At 42.5% G+C, this 18,437-nt stretch overlaps 1 protein-coding gene and 1 long non-coding RNA gene across 4 annotated transcripts in view; both read left to right on the top strand.

Annotated features, from left to right (window-relative positions):
• Nucleotides 1-18,437, top strand: part of LOC139023062 (uncharacterized) — an 870,035-nt gene that overhangs the window by 686,402 nt on the left and 165,196 nt on the right. The gene's annotated exons all lie outside the window — the stretch shown is intronic.
• On the top strand, nucleotides 5,333-9,642 carry LOC111953077 (zona pellucida sperm-binding protein 4). 3 transcript variants are annotated; one of them, XM_070435228.1, is made up of 9 exons: nucleotides 5,333-5,649; nucleotides 5,757-6,071; nucleotides 6,336-6,523; nucleotides 6,761-6,858; nucleotides 7,819-7,976; nucleotides 8,057-8,249; nucleotides 8,596-8,743; nucleotides 9,234-9,309; nucleotides 9,436-9,642. In XM_070435228.1, the coding sequence occupies exons 1-9, from the start codon at nucleotides 5,397-5,399 to the stop codon at nucleotides 9,537-9,539; spliced, it is 1,533 nt and encodes a 510-aa protein (XP_070291329.1). In that variant the 5' UTR covers nucleotides 5,333-5,396; the 3' UTR covers nucleotides 9,540-9,642. The 3 variants fall into 3 exon arrangements, with proteins under 3 accessions (XP_070291329.1, XP_070291328.1, XP_070291327.1); XM_070435227.1 differs by having other exon boundaries at nucleotides 5,333-5,670; XM_070435226.1 differs by having other exon boundaries at nucleotides 5,333-5,691.

Here is an 18,437-nt window from a genome sequence, read left to right as displayed (position 1 = left end):
TGCCCTTAGTTTGAATATGTAATCCAGACTGATGTTTTCTCCATCTCCTTAGCTATCATACTCGAATTCTACTGATTTCAAAACTCAGTCCTCCAGAAAGTGGAGAGCACACATAACGTTAGCTAGCGAGCCAACCAGCTAACATTAGCTAGCTAACAGTACACTTTAACTTGACATTAGGTTTATGCAGTTTTACAACACCAAACATTTCTAAAAAAGCATGTTCAACACGATTACCTAAACATACTGACCTACTCCAATAGACAGACGCATGCTATATGGCAGACCAATCCAAACTCATCTCTTGGCATGTCCAGCCCACTCATTATCTCAACCAATCGTGGCCAATGGGAAGGTTGCTACTTTTTCTGTGGCTAAACCAACTAGGCTCATAATTTAACAATTMTATTCATATTTACAGATGGCATACACGTTTGATATTAAGGCACATGAAGTTCACATGTTCGAGAAGGCATTTCTGCCAAAAAACGCATTTTGATAAAAATATATATTTTACGTTCAAACGGCTCTACTGTGAAGTCGTGACTGACGACATATGCCTAGTTTCCTGAATCAGGTCACATTTTATCCCATGYATATCAAAGCATTGTCTAAATTAGCTGGCATAATAATATAGCTACCTAGCAAAAAAAGTCAAAAGAAAATCAGGTTACACYAACTCTGACAGCTCCCCCCATTGAAAGTGAATGCTACTGTCACTTTACCAAATGATGTGTGATCGTACTGTAAGCTGTTTAGATAGCAAATGTTAGCTAGATAACTAACAAACTTAGCAATCTGAAATAGCTAAACAATGTTTACTAAAATGGGCAATAACTTAACCTTGGTAACGTTAGCAGATTGCATTATATTTGAGATCTCATCAACTTTGACAGTTCTCTTACCTATGAAAATTAATGCTAGAGCTACTGTAAGTTTACTGTACCATTACCATGCTAGCTAGATAGCTTGCCAGGCAGGTAAGCTAAGCAGCAACTTTTGATGGCCACAAGTTAGCAGTTGCTATTTAAATTATACTGTTGCAAAACAACTTGGCTCTGGTTAATATCACCATTGAAGTATAATTCATGTTGTTTTTAATCTTACCTTGTGGTATGAAAGCAGATGGTCCTGGAGAAATTTAAAGGTTGAAGGTTAAAGGTGCAACGCTATTGGTTGACTCAGCCAATAGTAAACAGATGGGAAAAAAGTAAATGGTGTACCTTCTGGTATTTGAGCACACTTATAACAACATATATTTTACTGCAGCCCTTGATAAGCACTTAGCATGCAGGTGAATGCAATYACTAACTCTCTGTCACTAACAAACACAGTCATGGGTGGTAATTCCAACATTCACTCTAAAGGCACACTGGGATATAGGCAAATATATGCATATATCTCAGAGTGCCTGTTATAAACGTTGGAATTTACCATCCATAGCCGTGTTTCCTTGTGGCAGAGACATGGTTGTTGCATTCAATATATATTAATCCTTCACCAAGTGAGTGCATAAATTACTATATCATCCTTAAAGCTGTACCTCAACAGCCTAGTATTACCAAAAGACTGTGGTCTGAAACTCCTGGTTTGCAGGCCGCATCAGGCAAGTCACATTATGTTGGCTTGAAAAGTGATATTTAATTCCTGTTGGAATCCAGCCCAAGTCAAGATATCCAGCGATCATACATTTTTAATCACCCACAAAATGCATTTACAATGACTGCCATAGTAGGAAGAATTGGGCAAAGGAGACAACCTAAACCATTTAAATGGGAACAACCATCTCATTAATGGGTGCAATAAATCCACCTCCTAACAGATTAGATTAGTTTAGAAAAATGTATGCTATTTATCTTTATACAGCCTAAGATCAATTAATCAATCAATGTGCATGTAAAAACACAGATATTGAAACAAAATATCAACCCGRAATAAAGCATGCTGGGAAATATGATAATGATGGGTGTGGTTTTGAGTGTCAATGTTTTACTACATAGACAAATTACATTATCACARTCAGGCTATCAACACCAATGTTTTTTTTAACATCACTGAGTGTTCATTTAAATCCTGAACTAGTAAAGGACTAGTAAACTCTCCATTCCTTTTATGGAGAGTGGAATTTCACTCTACCTTTAGTATTTTTTGCTTTATTTAGACAGACACATGACATTAAAGGTGGAGATGGCAATTGAACACTGGTCTTCAGTGGGAAAGCACACATTTGCTTGTTGGTGGGAATGTTGCCCTCATAACCACGGCTCTGGACGATCTGTCTTTACGATCCACTCATTCCTATACACTTAAGCAACTGACAAAATGATGTGTAACTTACATAAAGGGCATGTTACATAAAAGGTTTTGTCTGAATATTTAAAAAGAGTAGCAAATGTGTTTTAGGTGTTTCCAAATCTCATAAAAAGGTTGTTTTGGTGATTGTTTTTAGAGCAAGGAGCTTTGATCCCCACAATGTTCCAAACCAATTGGGGGYAAAACTYTATAACACAATAATGAATAATACAGTAGCCATTACCGAGTGGAATAGAGTATTTAGCATTTTCAGCCTTATTTCATGCTGTTCATATAAACACAATTTTACTTTTCTATGATTTTCACGAATTGAATGCGTTATATTTACATCTTTATGATTGTATGTTTTAATTTGTAAAGCATCTTATTGTATTATTTTATATATTTTACATGTTAAGCTAATTCCCCAAATTCCTGAAAGTTTTCAGAATTCAGTGGACATTAAGGTTTACCGCTCTTAGTTTGTTGAGAGGTTTTGAGTTTGTCTTTGGAATCTGCCATGGGTTGAGGTAGTTGGGTTGAGTTTGGCTTGAGTTGAAAGAAGATAAGGAATTTAAATTCAGGGTAATTGGTCTAGAGAGGGATTATAACAACATCCCACCGACAGACACAGTCGCCTTGTAACCAGCTCCTAGACAACTTTGTCAGCAACCTAAAATACAAAGCCAAATCGACACTGGAGTTGCTTACSAAGAAGACAGTGAATGTTCCTGAGAGGCTGAGTTACAGTTTTGGCCTGAATCTGCTTGAAAATCTATGGCAAGACCTGAAAATGGTTGTCTAGCAATGATCAACAACCAATTTGACGGAGCTTGAATAATTTTGAAAAGAATAATGGGCAAATATTGCACAGTCCAGGTGTGGAAAGCTTTTCGAGACTTTCACAGCTGTAACTGCWGCCAAKGGTGATTCTAACATGTATGGACTCAGGGGGTTGAATACTTATCAAATCAAGATGTACAGAATGATTGTTTTATTTTCCATGTTTTTATTTACAAATGAAACATTTTCTTACACTTTCAGAGGGTATTTTGTGTAGATTGTTAACAAAAAAAGACAATTAAATACATTTTAATCCCACTTTGTAACACAACAAAATGTGGAAAAAGTCAAGTGGTGTGAATGCTGTCCTAATTTATTCTGCAAGTCCTGGATTTGCTAGTTAACGTATATAGTTTGATAACTGCTGAACACTGTAAATGTCTATCTTTTACCTCATAATGCATCAATTTGACATCAATTTATGTTGCAACCAAATAATATATGGATGTGGCTGTAAATACTGCATGTATTTGCAACCCCGCCATGTGAAAAATGTTATGTTATAAATGGCCAATGTTTACTTTTTTGTTTACCCCACATGGGGTCACGACCCCTAGTTTGGGACACGATGGTATAAGGATAATGAAACTGTAAGACTGACATATTTGTCAACATACTCACAACCTGCCATTTGACACAAGTTATTTTAAAAAGTGTGCATGTCAAGTTATAGTCAAATACTGTATAAAAATTATATCTACTATTCTTRCTATTCAGCACTTCAAAAATACGTTTTGAAATGTGTATCCTGTAATTTATTCTATTGGATTAAATGGTAGTTAAAATGACTAAATGGTGAGCCTATCATTATCTACTGTATCGGTGACTAATCAAAAGGTGCACATGGTATTTCAAGGAAAACTTTGATTTTGCATAAACGACTAAATGTGAAGGTGTGTGAAACCCCAATGAATGTACAATCGAAGCTTCTGAACATAAGATAGGGGGCATTAGAAGTGTTATCAGTTTAGAGGTTTTTACTTAGAGTTTTGAAAATATACCACTTCTGAAAAATGRGCCAAAGTGGTTGAAAAAACAGTATATACAACCCAGGTATTTCAGAAATGCATTGTACACTACACTATACACTGAGTATACAAAACATTAAGAACACCTTGCTACTATTGAGTTGCACCCTCCTTTGCCCTCAGAATAGCCTCAATTCGTTTTGGGATAAATTCTAGAAGCAGTCCACAGGGATTCTGGCCCATATTGAATCCAATGATTCCCACAGTTGTGTCAAGTTGGCTGGATGTTCTTCAGGTGGTGGACCATTCTTGAAACATATGTGAAACTGTTGAGTGTGAAAAACCCAGCCTTGCCTTGCTCAAGGGCACATCGACATGTTTTTCACCTGGTTAGCTCGGAGATTCGAAACCAGCAACCTTTCGGTTACTGTCCCAACGCTCTTCACCGCTAGGCTATCTGCCGCCCTGTATATTGTTAATTGATACATTAATGATGTAAGAATTTAGAACTTCACAATGTTCAGCAGTTATCAAACTATATGTGAACTATGCACTAAATCATTTTGGTTCAGTATTTATCAGTTTTGAGCAGTTTGATTAAGTGATTAGTTAAATGTATTGTTTAACAAATAACAAGAAAAAACATCAAAAGTAATGTGAATATTGCATTTTGAAAAGTAGATTTTAAGAGTGATTTGGTGCAGTGTAAAAGTGATTTTATGAATTTGTTTGTTGTACTATGCTTATAGCTTTGACCACAAGCCATTTTAATGATCTGTTTAGATTTTTGTGCTTAGAGTTGTGAAAATGTACTATATACTTGTGAAAATGGCACCAAAGTGATTGAAAAAGACTGTAATATATACAAAATTGTCTAATTATCTATTTATAATGCGTAAATCATTTTGGATTGTTTCTGACTATCAAAATAAGTATATAAATAAATATATATATTGTCACATGCAACAACTAGGAGCAAATTAGATACTGACAGAACTGGCAAAGCCTCCAATGACATGACGTGTCGGTCACAAAGACCTTTCTCAAGGCCATGACCGAAATGTTGGATGTTCGCAAATGTTACACAACTGTTTTGAATAGTGTGCTACTAAAGGAACATTAGCCAGGGCTAAAACCTTGACCCCTCAGAAAAGGAACGGTCAGATAAAGAGGGGGCGGATTTCCAATAAGTAAACAACGCTCCATCTATTATAAAGGTGGCCGCAATTCCTTCATCCTCATCACAGCATCCAGTGAACATTGCGGATTAGTTCTTGTAGCGAAGCCATTGCGATGAAGTGGAGTGCAGTTTGTCTAGTGGCAGTGGCCACGCTTGGCTGGCTGTGTGATGCTCAGGATTACTTGGAAAAACCAGGGTGGCCACCCATCCAGACACCACCGTCATGGCCTCCCCAAACCCCTCAGAGGCCTGCCCAGCCCCCTCAGTGGCCTGCCCAGCCCCCTCAGTGGCCTGCCCAGCCCCCTCAGAGGCCTGCCCAGCCCCCTCAGTGGCCTGCCCAGCCCCCTCAGAGGCCTGCCCAACCCCCTCAGAGGCCTGCCCAACCCCCTCAGAGGCCTGCCCAACCCCTCAGAGGCCTGCCCAACCCCTCAGAGGCCCTCTGCCCAGAGGCACCTCAGACATCGCCCAACCACCTCAGAGGCCTGCCCAACCACCTCAGAGGCCTGCCCAACCCCAGCAGTGGCCTGCCAACCCCCTTCCGAGGCCTGCCCATCCCCCTCAGTGGCCTGTTCACCCCCCTCAGTGGCCTGTTCAAGTCCCTCAGTTTCCTGCCCAACCCTCTAAGCCATTTCAGAGGCCTAAATTCCCCTCTGACCCAGGCTCAAAGCAGAGCTGTGATGTTGAGCCCCAAAACAAAGTGCATTGTGGACTTCCTGACATCACTGCCGCCCATTGTGAGGCCATTAACTGCTGTTTTGATGGACGGATGTGCTTCTACGGAAAAGCAGGTAGGTGTTTGACCATGCTCATTTTACTCTAGAACTCCATGTTGTAACAGTACGGTTTTACTTTATGTATTGCCCCCTCAGAGAAACTTGTTTATCGCACTTCACCAGAAAACAAATCATTGTATTCTGAACTCTCACTGATTCCACTTCCACTTATATATGGACAATCTTTATGCGAAGCAGTTTAAAATCAACATGTTCCAACATGCTCCAATTTACTCAAGGACACTAAATTCATGTTTTTGTTATGCTCTTTGTCACCAGTGACTGTTCAGTGTACCAAGGATGGCCAGTTTGTGGTGGTGGTGGCCAGGGATGCCACTCTGCCCAACCTGGAACTGGACTCCATCAGCCTGCTGGGGGGAAACGGACCCCACTGCAACGCTATTGGCACAACTTCTGCCTTCGCCATCTACCAGTTTAAAGTCACTGAATGTGGAACTGTCATGACGGTACGTATCACCTGTGCCTGGCTTCAGTCTCAGTACAGGGAAGTAGCTCCTCTCTCCTTCAAATAATTGGATAACATATTCTGTATTGGTTGCAACAATGATCATATCATGATCATATCATTGATTGTTTATTCAGGTTTAAAGATGCTGCCACATTGTGACAAAAGCTCTTTGTTAAAGCTATAGTGATTTTGCCTCTTAAAGATGAGCTGTATAACATAGTTGTGTTTATTGCAGGAGGAAACTGATACTATTATCTATGAGAATAGGATGTCCTCTTCATATCAAGTGGGGGTTGGCCCCTTTGGCTCCATCACCAGGGACAGCCAATATGAGTAGGTGATATTTAAAAAAGTATTATAATAACAACACAATAACAACAACATCCTAAGGAACCATCACTTTAAATTGTTGTGTACTATAAATGGGGCAAGGGGCCTCATTTATCAACCGTGRATACATTTCTTACAAAATTATGGGGTACGTGGAGATTCTAAGAATAGCTTGAGCAACAAATTATTGGGATCATTCAAACTGTCGAACTCAGCACATACTCATGTTTTCATTGATAAATTAGAGCCATACTATATTTTTGCACTCGTGAAAATACGAATTGTTGTTAAATATTTGGCTTATCCTGCTTTGGTATAGGCTCTGAATTTAAATAGGCTATGATGTTGCATTCCTAACAATACTGTAGCCTACCCAATTTAAATAGGCTACCGGTCTTTACTTCCGAGCATGTTAGGCTATTAAATGAGCGATGGATAAATGGTGGGAATAAACCAGTCGTGAGAAAAGGAGAGACATAATTTAGGCCTATWTAAMAAAAGTTAAAGAAACACATTGGGCAACATACATTACCAATGGAAAATGTATAAATGTCATGATTAGGTCTACGTTCTGTTCTTATTAGCTTACCATTATTATAATTCCTGTACACATTAATTTCTTTCAAAATAACAATATTTGCTTGCAAGACAATTGATCAACCGCTCTAAGTTCTGTGTATGCACAGTCAGAGATTTGCATGGAGATACCCACACTTTCCTGTCAACAAGGATAAATGCCAACCTTTATGGGAAAACTGGCGAACACAAGGTTTAGAGTCTCTTTTGTGTGCATTCACCTTTGATAAGTGAGGCCCCTGGTTGGAAATTTTAACAAGACACTGGAGTTAACACAATTTMTATTGTTAAATAAGCAATGGGATCTTTAGTCATCACCTTATATGTCCTGCTTTAAAGTCTCTCAGACACATTCAAGATGTCTGACCACACGCCATTTCTTCCCAGTCTAACATTCCAGTGCAGATATAAGGGCAGCACCATTGTGGCTGTGGTTATTGACGTGAGGCCGGTCCCTCCTCCAAATCCTGAGATAGCTCCTGGACCCCTCACAGTTGAGCTCAGACTGGGCAGCGGATCATGCCATACCAAGGGATGTAATGAAGGTATGTGGCACTAAATTCATTGATTGGTTTGTTGGATTAATAAATGGGTGAATGAATGAATCTTTCCTCTTTTGAAACAGAGGACGTGGCCTACACCTCTTACTACACAGAGGCAGACTACCCTGTCACCAAGGTCCTCAGGGATCCCGTGTACGCTGAGGTTCGCATCCTGGCGAGGACAGATCCCAACATTGTGCTGACCCTGGGTCGCTGCTGGGCTACCACAACCCCAAACCCTCTCAGCCTGCCCCAGTGGGACCTTCTCATTGAAGGGTAAATATCTGAATGGGTAGTAGTAGAAGTTATAAACATTTTAGTAACTGTTTCGTCCAATTACTGTTCTGCCGTTCCTTGTGAAMATGAGGAAAATGTTCAGCAGCTCTTGGAGTTATTCACTTAAAAAAMACCTCTTTATTATCAAACCAATGTCTCATCTCATAGCCTTGATCAATGTATTTGCCGTTGCTGGTGTAAAGGGGGGTAACGGCAAATTGAGAGTCATAACATGGCATGCGGCATGCCAACCCTGACGCAGACAGACAGATACTTGAACATGAATCTGTCTGTCTACGTCTCACTCTCTCTGTCTCTCTCTCTCTCTCTCCYTTCATATCATTAGATGTCCTTACCAGGATGACCGTTACCTGACCACTCCCATCAATGTGGGACCCTCTTCGGGTCTGTCCTTCCCAAGCCACTACAGGCGCTTCGTCCTTAAGATGTTCACCTTTGTGGATCCAATGTCTATGACCCCCCTGCGGGAGACGGTATGACCATAGAGATACATTTATGTTACATATTTACAGATATTGTTCTATTTAATTCTGAGGGTATGACTGTGTTRTAATTCTACTGGAACCATAGAGTTAAAATTAATCGTAATTATTATCAGAGGGTTGAAACAACTACATTGATGTTGTTGATTATCATGCTAACACTGTTTATTAAATTCATGCATGAAATAGAAGTGCTGTACCTTATGCTTACATTAGATTTTTGAGAACACTGTCCTATTACAATTGGTATTTGTGAAATTATTGCCACTAATTATTGGTAATTAATGATTTAACAAAATTGTATCGGCTTGCTTGGTCACAATTGGTACTTTCTGGTAGGCCTATTTCTTACAATTACATATGTAATATAAAAGCATATAGTTTACATAAATATTAAACTACTCTAATTTATTCTTGGGTAGTAATTACCTGGCTAGATAATTATTGCATTTAAAAAAACAATTTGTACCGTCTCTTGTAGGTGTTCATCCATTGTAATACAGCTGTGTGCCAGCCATCCCTTGGAGACACCTGTGAACCAAGATGCTACAGAAAGAGTGAGTTACTTTTCTCTGATAGGCTGCATTCCATTCCAGCAAATAGTTTCATTCCCCTCTACCCTTCCCTACAYTTTGAGTCTCATCCCTCTCTCTGCAACTGACCACATAAAATGTTTTTTCCAGGGAGAGACATTCCTGCTGCAGTTCAGAAGACCACCAGAATCAAGTCTAATTTGGTTTCCAGTGGAGAACTGATCCTGACTGACACAAGGGAGCTCACCAACTAGAAAATCTTTTGACTCAACTCAAGCCCTTTGTCACCGTGGTGCTGTCGGCTGTCATGATGACTTCACAGTGAGGCATGTGCAAATAAATCTGACTGTCCTCGAACTTGTTGTTCGTACATTTTTTGGTTATAGTTCCATTCATCCCATTCCGCCATTACAGTGAGCCTTCCTCTACTTTAAAGTGATACCAGCCTCCACTGATGTGTGTGTGTGTGTGTGTGTGTGTGGTGTGTGTCTGTGTGCATAACAGAGGTGAAGCACATAGTTTGAGTCACACTCTGTCACATTGGTGTCAGAAGTGACAGGCTTGGCCCAAGTGATGAGTAACCTTGTCTTGGAGATGAATTGTGTTAGCCCCTTCCTTGAGCTAGTGTATAGGCTTTAGTGGGCTAACACATTATTTTGACTTTTGACTCAGGATATATTCAAGATGTTGTTTTTAAATCAGAAAGAAATTACACAGCCCAAGCTTTTAATTCAAAATATTTAATATTTCGGGAGCATGGCGTTGTACTTTAAAATTTGAAAGCCTATTGTCAAAATGGTCAATCTGGCTATGAACTTTCCTCTTGAAGAACAAGTTCAGGATTTTACAACTTGTTGTTAGATGGTTCCACATCCTGAAAGTAGTTTATGTGCCAGGAGAAATTTGAATCCATTGTTCGGTTTTCTTTAAACAGCCACTGCAAAACTTCAGCTAACATTAGCCACCACAAGCTAACAATTATTATACAACGGGTGGGTCTAGTCCTGATTGGTTAAAACAGCATTCCAGCCGGTGTCTATTCCACAAATTACCACRGGCTAAATCTATGACGTTAAAGTGCCTATTTACTCTGTTCCATCTGACTYTGCAATCCACTGTCTCATCAGTCTAGCCAGGAAATGTATAAACTTAATCTCCACCATAAAAAACATCTAGAAATTCTCACATTTCTTTTAGACTAACATTTAGTTTTCACAYCGGAGATTTGTATAAACCTTGCTGTTGTTCTCCCCGATATTTGCAACATTGTTTCAATATTAAAATTCGATCTCCAGCTGTCCCATAGTAATGAACGTATCAGGAGTCGGGACGAGACAGACAAGCAGGCAGCGTTTCTCAGCCAGTCGAAATCATGAATCAGCTGGCATAATTTTTATTGATACCTACAAAGAAATGGAAATTGAAAAAAGGTCAAACGAAGCAAAGTGCTAGTTTGTAGTCTTTCCATCTACAGTTTGAAGTGATTGTGTTAGCTAGCTGCTCTGAACAACAGTGTCCTGACGAGTGAGCACATTTTCTATGCCAGGCGATATCACGTCTAAATAACTCATTGTTATGGATGTATACAAATAYATGTCACTAGAAAACAGCTTAAACTAACGCAAATGCAGCAACTTTCCTTTTATGCTGGCTGACGTGAATGTAAGTTAGCCATAGTTGGCTAGCTAGCAAGCAAGGGATAAGAACGTTGACAGCCAGTATGGCAATGGAACATTTAGAACGAACGAATGTGTCGCGTCCATAGATACAGAACAAAAAGACTGAACGACCGMGTTGCGTCTCTGGCAACCAAACCGATAGAACCACCAGCCGGCTTGGATAGCAACCCTAGATTTGTGTCGGGACTATATCCTGTGGAAGGATGCAATAGTACGAATGAATTCATCAAAATAAAAATTATGAAAATATGTCAATCATTATTTTAATATGTTGGTAACCTGTTGTATAAAAGTGATAATGCCCTCGAAGCTGGTGTTTGGGGGATATATTGGCACAACACGGTGTCCTCCTGTCACGACTTTCGCCGAAGTCGGTCCCTCTCCTTGTTTGGGCGGCGTTCGGCGGTCGACGTCACCGGCCTTCTAGCCATCGCCGATCCATTTTTCATTTTCCATTTGTTTTGTCTTGTCTTACACACCTGGTTTAAACCCCCCAATTACTTGTTCATTATTTAACCCTCTGTTCCCCCATGTTTGTTTGTGAGTGATTGTTCGTTGTAGTGCGGTCCGTTATATTTATTTGACGTGTATTGTGTTTTATTGTTGAGTAAATTGCTTTCAATACTTATATCTGCTGTCCTGCGCCTGACTCATCTGCACCAGCTACACACAGACGCATTACAGAATCACTCACCTATAACGGAGTCAGCAGGAGCAGACGCCCTCCCTGTGTCGGTAGAGGAGCGCGTCCAGCAGCACGCGACCATGTTGCAACGTCTGGGCACCGCCATGGATCGCGTGCTGCAYACGATGGATCGTTGGGAGAGAGGAGGTGGTCGTCCAGCGCCTCCACCAGCCCCACTACAGCAGGCCCCACTGTCCACCCCTCTTTCAACCGGTCCCAGCGGGATTCGACTCGCGCTCCCGAGGGAGTATGATGGGATGGCTGCCGGATGCCAGGGGTTCCTACTCCAGCTGGAGCTCTACCTGGCGACCGTCCACCCGACTCCTTAGGGACGTGAGAGCGTGTCCGCCCTCGTCTCCTACCTCTCAGGCAAAGCCCTGGAGTGGGCCAACACCGTATGGAGTGAAGGAAACGCYGCGTTGGACCATTACGCGGAGTTCAACCGCCGCTTCCGGGCAGTGTTCGACCACCCGCCTGAGGGTCGAGCGGCGAGTGAACGTCTGTTCCACCTGAGGCAGGGGACGAAGAGCGTGCAGGATTTCGCTTTGGACTTCCGGACACTGGCCGCCAGCGCGGGATGGAACGACAGGGCCCTGATTGATAACTACCGGTGCAGTCTGCGCGAGGACGTACGTTGGGTGTTGGCCTGCTGAGACACCACCCTTACGTTAGACCAGCTGGTGGACCTGTCCATCCGGCTGGACAACCTGCTGGCTACCTGCGGACGTCAGGATCGGGGCCTGTCAGTTCCATCCCCCAGCACCTCCGCTCCGACGCCCATGAAGCTGGAAGGTGCTGCGCTAAGGGCGACCGGAGGAGGGGCCATTCCCTGCACCATCTATGGCCGCAGAGGGCACACTGCTGGTCGGTGCTGGGGGGGTTCCTCAGGGAGTCGAGGCAGCAGGCAGGGCACTATCGTGTCACCCCAGGTGAGTCGGCACCAGACTCACCCAGAGCCCCCTGTTGCTCACATGTATGTGTATTCAATTTCCCGAGTTTTCCCCCCATTCCCAGCATAAGGTGCTCGTAGATTCAGGCGCGGCTGGGAATTTTATTGACCGTTCATTTGCCCATAGTTTAGAGATCCCCCTTGTTCCTGTGGATATGCCCTAGATAGTCAACCATTAGGGTCAGGGCTGATTAGGGAGGCCACCGCTCCACTAAACATGGTTACACAGGAGGGTCACAAGGAGAGAATCAGTCTCTTCCTTATTGCTTCTCCTGTGTTTCGCGTGGTGCTGGGCCTACCCTGGTTGGCCTGTCATGACTCCACTATTTCGTGGCAACAGAGGGCTCTCAAGGGGTGGTCACGAAAGTGCTCAAGGAGGTGTGTAGGGGTTTCCATCGGTGTGARTATGGTGGAAAGTCCAGACCAGGTCTCCACCATGCGCATCCCCTCAGAATATGCCGATTTGGCTCTCGCCTTCTGTAAGAAGAGGGCGACTCAATTACCACCAGATTGACGGGGGGATTGTGTGAAAAATCTCCTGGTAGAGGCAGCACTTTCCAGGACTCACYTGTATCTTCTGTCACAGGATTAGACGGCGGCTTTGGAAACATATGTCTCAATCCCTGGGGCAGGGATACATGCGGCCCTCCACTTCACCTGCCTTCTCGAGTTTCTTTTTTGTGAAGAAGAAGGATGGAGGTCTACGCCCGTGTATTGACTATCGGGGGATCAATCAGATCACTGAGAGGTACAGCTACCCGCTCTCAGGAGCCCTTACAACCTGGTGCGTATCCGGGAGGGGGACGAGTGGAAGARGGCATTTAGTACCACCTCAGGGCACTATGAGTACCTCGTCATGCCGTAGGTGGAGGTGGACACTTCAGAAGTGGGCGTGGAGGCCGTCCTGTCCCAACATCAAGGTAACCCACAGAAATTGTATCCATGTGCATACTACTCAAAAAACGGAGAGGAACTATGACGTTGGCGACCGGGAGCTCTTGGCAGTGAAGTTGGCATTAACTTCTCTAGGATAGGGGGCAGCATTTTCTAGTTTCGATGAAAAGCATGCCCAAATTCTACTGCCAGCTACTCATCCCCAGAAGATAAGATATGCATAGTATTAGTAGATTTGGATAGAAAACACTCTGAAGTTTCTAAAACTGTTTGAATCATGTCGGTGAGTATAACAGAACTTATTTAGCAGGCGAAACCCCGAGGACAAACCATTCAGATTATTTTATTTTCAGGTCACTCTCTTTTTAATGAGATTTCATTGGGAATCCAGATTTCTAAGGGACCTTCTTGCAGTTCCTACCGCTTCCACTGGATGTCAACAGTCTTTAGAAATTGGTTCAGGTTTTTCCTTTGAGAAATGAAGAAGTAGCCATGTTCAGAATGAGGCTCCGGTGAAGTGTACTGTTTGTTAGAGGCGCGTGACCAGAAACCATGCTACACATTGTTTTCCTCCGGTATTGAACACAGATCATCCCGTCTTCAATTTTATCGATTATTTATGTTAAAAAATACCTAAAGTTGTATTACAAAAGTGGTTTGAAAAGTTTGGACAAAGCTTACAGGTAACTTTTGAGATATTTTGTAATCACGTTGTGCAAGTTGGAACCGGTGTTTTTCTGGATCAAACGTGCCAAATAAATGGACATTTTGGATATATATCGACGGTATTAATCAAACAAAGGGGCCAATTGTGATGTTTATGGGACATATTGGAGTGCCAACAAAAGAAGCTCGTCAAAGGTAAGGCATGAATTATATTTTTATTTCTGCATATTGTGTCGCGCCTGCAGGGTTGAAATATGCTTTTCTCTCTTTGTTTACTGGGCTGCTATCCTCAGATAAGAGCATCGTTTGCTTTCGCCGAAAAGCCTTTTTGAAATCTGACARGTTGGCTGGATTKACAACAAGTGTAGCTTTAATTTGGTATCTTGCATGTGTGATTTTATGAAAGTTTGATTTTTATAGTAATTTATTTGAATTTGGCGCTCTGCATTTTCACTGGCTTTTGGCCAGGTGGGACGCTACCATCCCACCTATCCCAGAGAGCTTAAAGGAGTGGAGACACTGGCTGGAGTTGGCCAAGGACCCATTTCTCATCCTCACCGACCATCGGAACCTGGAGTACATGCGGACAGCGAGGCGGCTGAACCCGAGCCAAGCAAGGTGGGCACTTTTCGTCACTAGATTCAACTTAACCTTCATGGAGAAGCTGGGGGTCACGGTCAGCCTCACTTCCGGGTACCAGCCTCAGTCCAACTGGCAGCTGGAGCGTATGAACCAGGAGCTGGGGAGGTTCCTTAGGAGTCACTGCCAGCACCGTCAGGGGGAGTGGGCCCGGTTCCTTCCTTGGGTGGAGTACACCCAGAATTGTGTCACTGTGTCACTCCTCCACCGGGCTGAACCCCTTCCAGTGTATCCTGGGATATCAGCCAGCCTTGGCTCCGTGAACCCCAAGCCAGACCGAAGCTCCTGCGGTGGACAAGTGGTTCAGGTGTGCAGAGGAGGAACAATGCCCACGTGAGCCTCCAACGTGCTGTTTACTGCCAGAAGGAGCAGGCGGACCGCCACTGCATTGAGGCTCCCGTGTTTCATCCTGGTGCTCGTGTCTGGCTCTCCCCCAGGAACCTCCCGCTCCGCCTGCAGGAAGCTGAGCTCCCGGTTTGTGGGGCCCTTCAAGGACCTCTGGAGGGTCAACGAGGTAACGTATAYATTACAACTCGCCACTAACTACCGAATCTCACCCTCTTTTCATGTTTCCCTCCTCAGGCCGGTGGTTCCTGGTCCTCTGGTTGGTGCTGTTCCCCATTACAACCCTCCACCTTCCCTGGACATTGATGGGAGCCCCGCCTTTGCCGTCAGGTCCCTCCTGTACTCCCAACATTGTGAGGGTCGGCTCCAGTACCTGGTGGACTGGGAGGGGTACAGTCCAGAGGAGCGCTGTTGGGTCCTGGTTGAAGACATCCTGGATCCTGACATTGTCCGGGATTTCCACCTCCACGGTCCAGACCGGCCCGCTCCTCACCATCTGGGCCTTCCCCTTGGCCGGTGTCYTCCTGCAGGTGGAGCCGCACATCAGGAGGCGGGGGGTAGATTTGGATAGAAAACACTCTGAAGTTTCTAAAACTGTTTGAAAGATGTCTGTGAGTATAACATAACTCATATGGCAGGCAYAAACCWGAGAAAAAATCCAACCAGAAAGTGGGAAATCTGAGGTTGGTGGTTTTCCAAATCATTGAAGATACAGTGGGATATGGGTCATGTTGCACTTCCTAAGGCTTCCACTAGATGTCAACAGTCTTTAGAACCTTGTCTGATGCTTCTACTGTGAAGTGGGCCGAATGAGAGGGGAATGAGTCAGAGGTCTGGCAGAATGCTTTGAGCTCATGACGCTCGTTCACATGAGAGCGAGCTCTGTTCCATTTGCTATTCTGATAACAAAGGAATTGTCCGTGTGGAACATTATTGAAGTTTATGTTAAAAACATCCTAAAGATTGATTCTATACTTCGTTTGACATGTTTCTACGAGCTGTAATATAACTTTTTGGACTTTTCGTCCATACTTTCCTGGACTTGCACGCGCGTCGTGAGTTTGGATTTATTTACCAAACGCTCTAACAAAGGAGCTATTTGGACATAAATGATGAACTTTATGGAACAAATCAAACATTTATTGTGCAACTGGGTTCCTGGGAGTGCATTCTGACGAAGATCATCAAAGGTAAGTGAATATTTATAATGCTATTTCTCGATGCTTTTATCATTGCCTTTATCATGCAAAACCCAGGAGGTTTTCCATGGCGGTGCCAGTATGAGAGAATGGCTTAAGATACGGCTAGCGCTCTGTCAAATTGAACAGGCCCTGAGTGGTAGTTCCCTACCAGGCTATGCTTTGGAAGAGCTGGTGTGCGGGCGGATGATTTGAAAGCCATAAGAATCTCTTCAATGACGTAGCCCCGACTCCAAAGTGACAATTTTAGCATGTGAACAATATGATAAATGCGACCAAATCTGTCAATTCATATGTTTTTTCCAAAGCCTGCAAGGATGTAAACTTTTTTAGCCAGTGTTTAGCTTAAACTTCTTTGGGCTGCAAGCCCGAAGCCGGGCACAATATGACAACAGCCACTCAAGTGCAGGGCGTGAAATTCAAAATATATTTTTTAGGAATATTTAACTTTCACACATTAACAAGTCCAATACAGCAAATGAAAGATAAACATCTTGTGAATCCAGCCAACATGTCCGATTTCTTAAATGTTTTACAGCGAAAACACCACGTATATTTATGTTAGCTCACCACCAAATACAAAAAAGGACAGACATTTTCACAGCACAGGTAGCATGCACAAAACCAACCTAACTAACCAAGAACCAACCAAACTAACCAAGAAACAACTTCATCGATGACAGTCTTATAACATGTTATACAATAAATCTATGTTTTGTTCGAAAAATGTGCATATTTGAGGTATAAATCAGTTTTACATTGCAGCTACCATCACAGCTACCGTCACAAATAGCACCGAAGCAGCCAGAGTAATTACAGACACCAACGTGAAATACCTAAATACTCATCATAAAACATTTCTGAAAAATACATGGTGTACAGCAAATGAAAGACAAGCATCTTGTGATTCCAGAATATTTCCGATTTCTTAAGTGTTTTACAGCGAAAACACAATATAGCATTATATTAGCTTACCACAATAGCCAGTAACACAAGCCATTTACCAGCAGCAAAAGTTAGCGATCGTAACAAACCAGCAAAAGATATAACATTTTTGACTAACCTTGATAAGCTTCATCAGATGACAGTCCTATAACATCAGGTTATACATACACTTATGTTTGTTTCGAAAATGTGCATATTTAGAGCTGAAATCAGTGGTTATACATTGTGCTAACGTAGCATCTTTTTCCCAGAATGTGCGGATATTTTTATGACACTCAACTATTCTGACAAATAACTATTCATAAACGTTACTAAAAAATAACTGTTGTATATGAAATGATAGATACACTAGTTCTTAATGCAATCGCCGTGTTAGAATTCTAAAAATAACTTCATTACGACATCCAGCTTAGTTATAGCGAGAGAGTGCCCAAAATCTGGGCGCAAACTACTAGTACACATTTTCGACAGATATACGAAATAGCATCATAAAATGGGTCCTACTTTTGATGATCTTCCATCAGAATGTTGTACAAGGGGTCCTTTGTCGGAACAATCGTTGTTTGGTTTTAGAATGTCCTCTTCTCAGTCAATTAGCACGGAAAGCTGCAAAGTGCGCGAAGCTCTCCTTCGTGAACAACGCAGACAAAGCAACACGCCTAACGTCCCGAAAAAAAATTCAATAATCTAATAAAACTATATTGAAAAAACAATACTTTACGATGATATTGTCACATTTATCAAATAAAATCAAAGCCGGAGACATTAGTCGTCTATAACGACAGCTTTACAGAAGGCAATACCAGGTCCCTTCTCGCGCGTTCCAGAAACAGGAAATTGGGGTCACGTCATGCCAAGAGTTTTTATTCGCCTCAGATCATGTTATACACTCCATTTCTTCTCTCACTGCTGTTGAAATCTAGTGGAAGGCGTGAAGTGCATGTATACTAATAAATATCAAGCACATTTATAGGCAGGCCCTAGAACAGAGCATCGATTTCAGAATTTCCACTTCCTGTCAGGAAGTTTGCTGCAAATGAGTTCTGTTTTACTCAACAGATATAATTCAAACGGTTTTAGAAACTAGAGAGTGTTTTCTATCCAATAGTAATGATAATATGCATATGGTACGAGCAAGAATTGAGTACGAG

Source organism: Salvelinus sp. IW2-2015, linkage group LG26, assembly GCF_002910315.2.
Source record: "Salvelinus sp. IW2-2015 linkage group LG26, ASM291031v2, whole genome shotgun sequence".
Lineage (NCBI taxonomy): Eukaryota > Metazoa > Chordata > Actinopteri > Salmoniformes > Salmonidae > Salvelinus > Salvelinus sp. IW2-2015.
This window is presented reverse-complemented; position numbering and strand designations above follow the sequence as displayed.

Bases quoted from the DNA above. Each gene is read 5' to 3' on its own strand.
- LOC111953077 (XM_070435226.1), top strand. From the start codon at position 5,397: ATGAAGTGGAGTGCAGTTTGTCTAGTGGCAGTGGCCACGCTTGGCTGG. The intron at 6,524-6,760 runs GTACGTATCACC...TGTTTATTGCAG, and splicing joins AATGTGGAACTGTCATGACG to GAGGAAACTGATACTATTAT. The intron at 6,859-7,818 runs GTAGGTGATATT...ATTTCTTCCCAG, and splicing joins ACCAGGGACAGCCAATATGA to TCTAACATTCCAGTGCAGAT.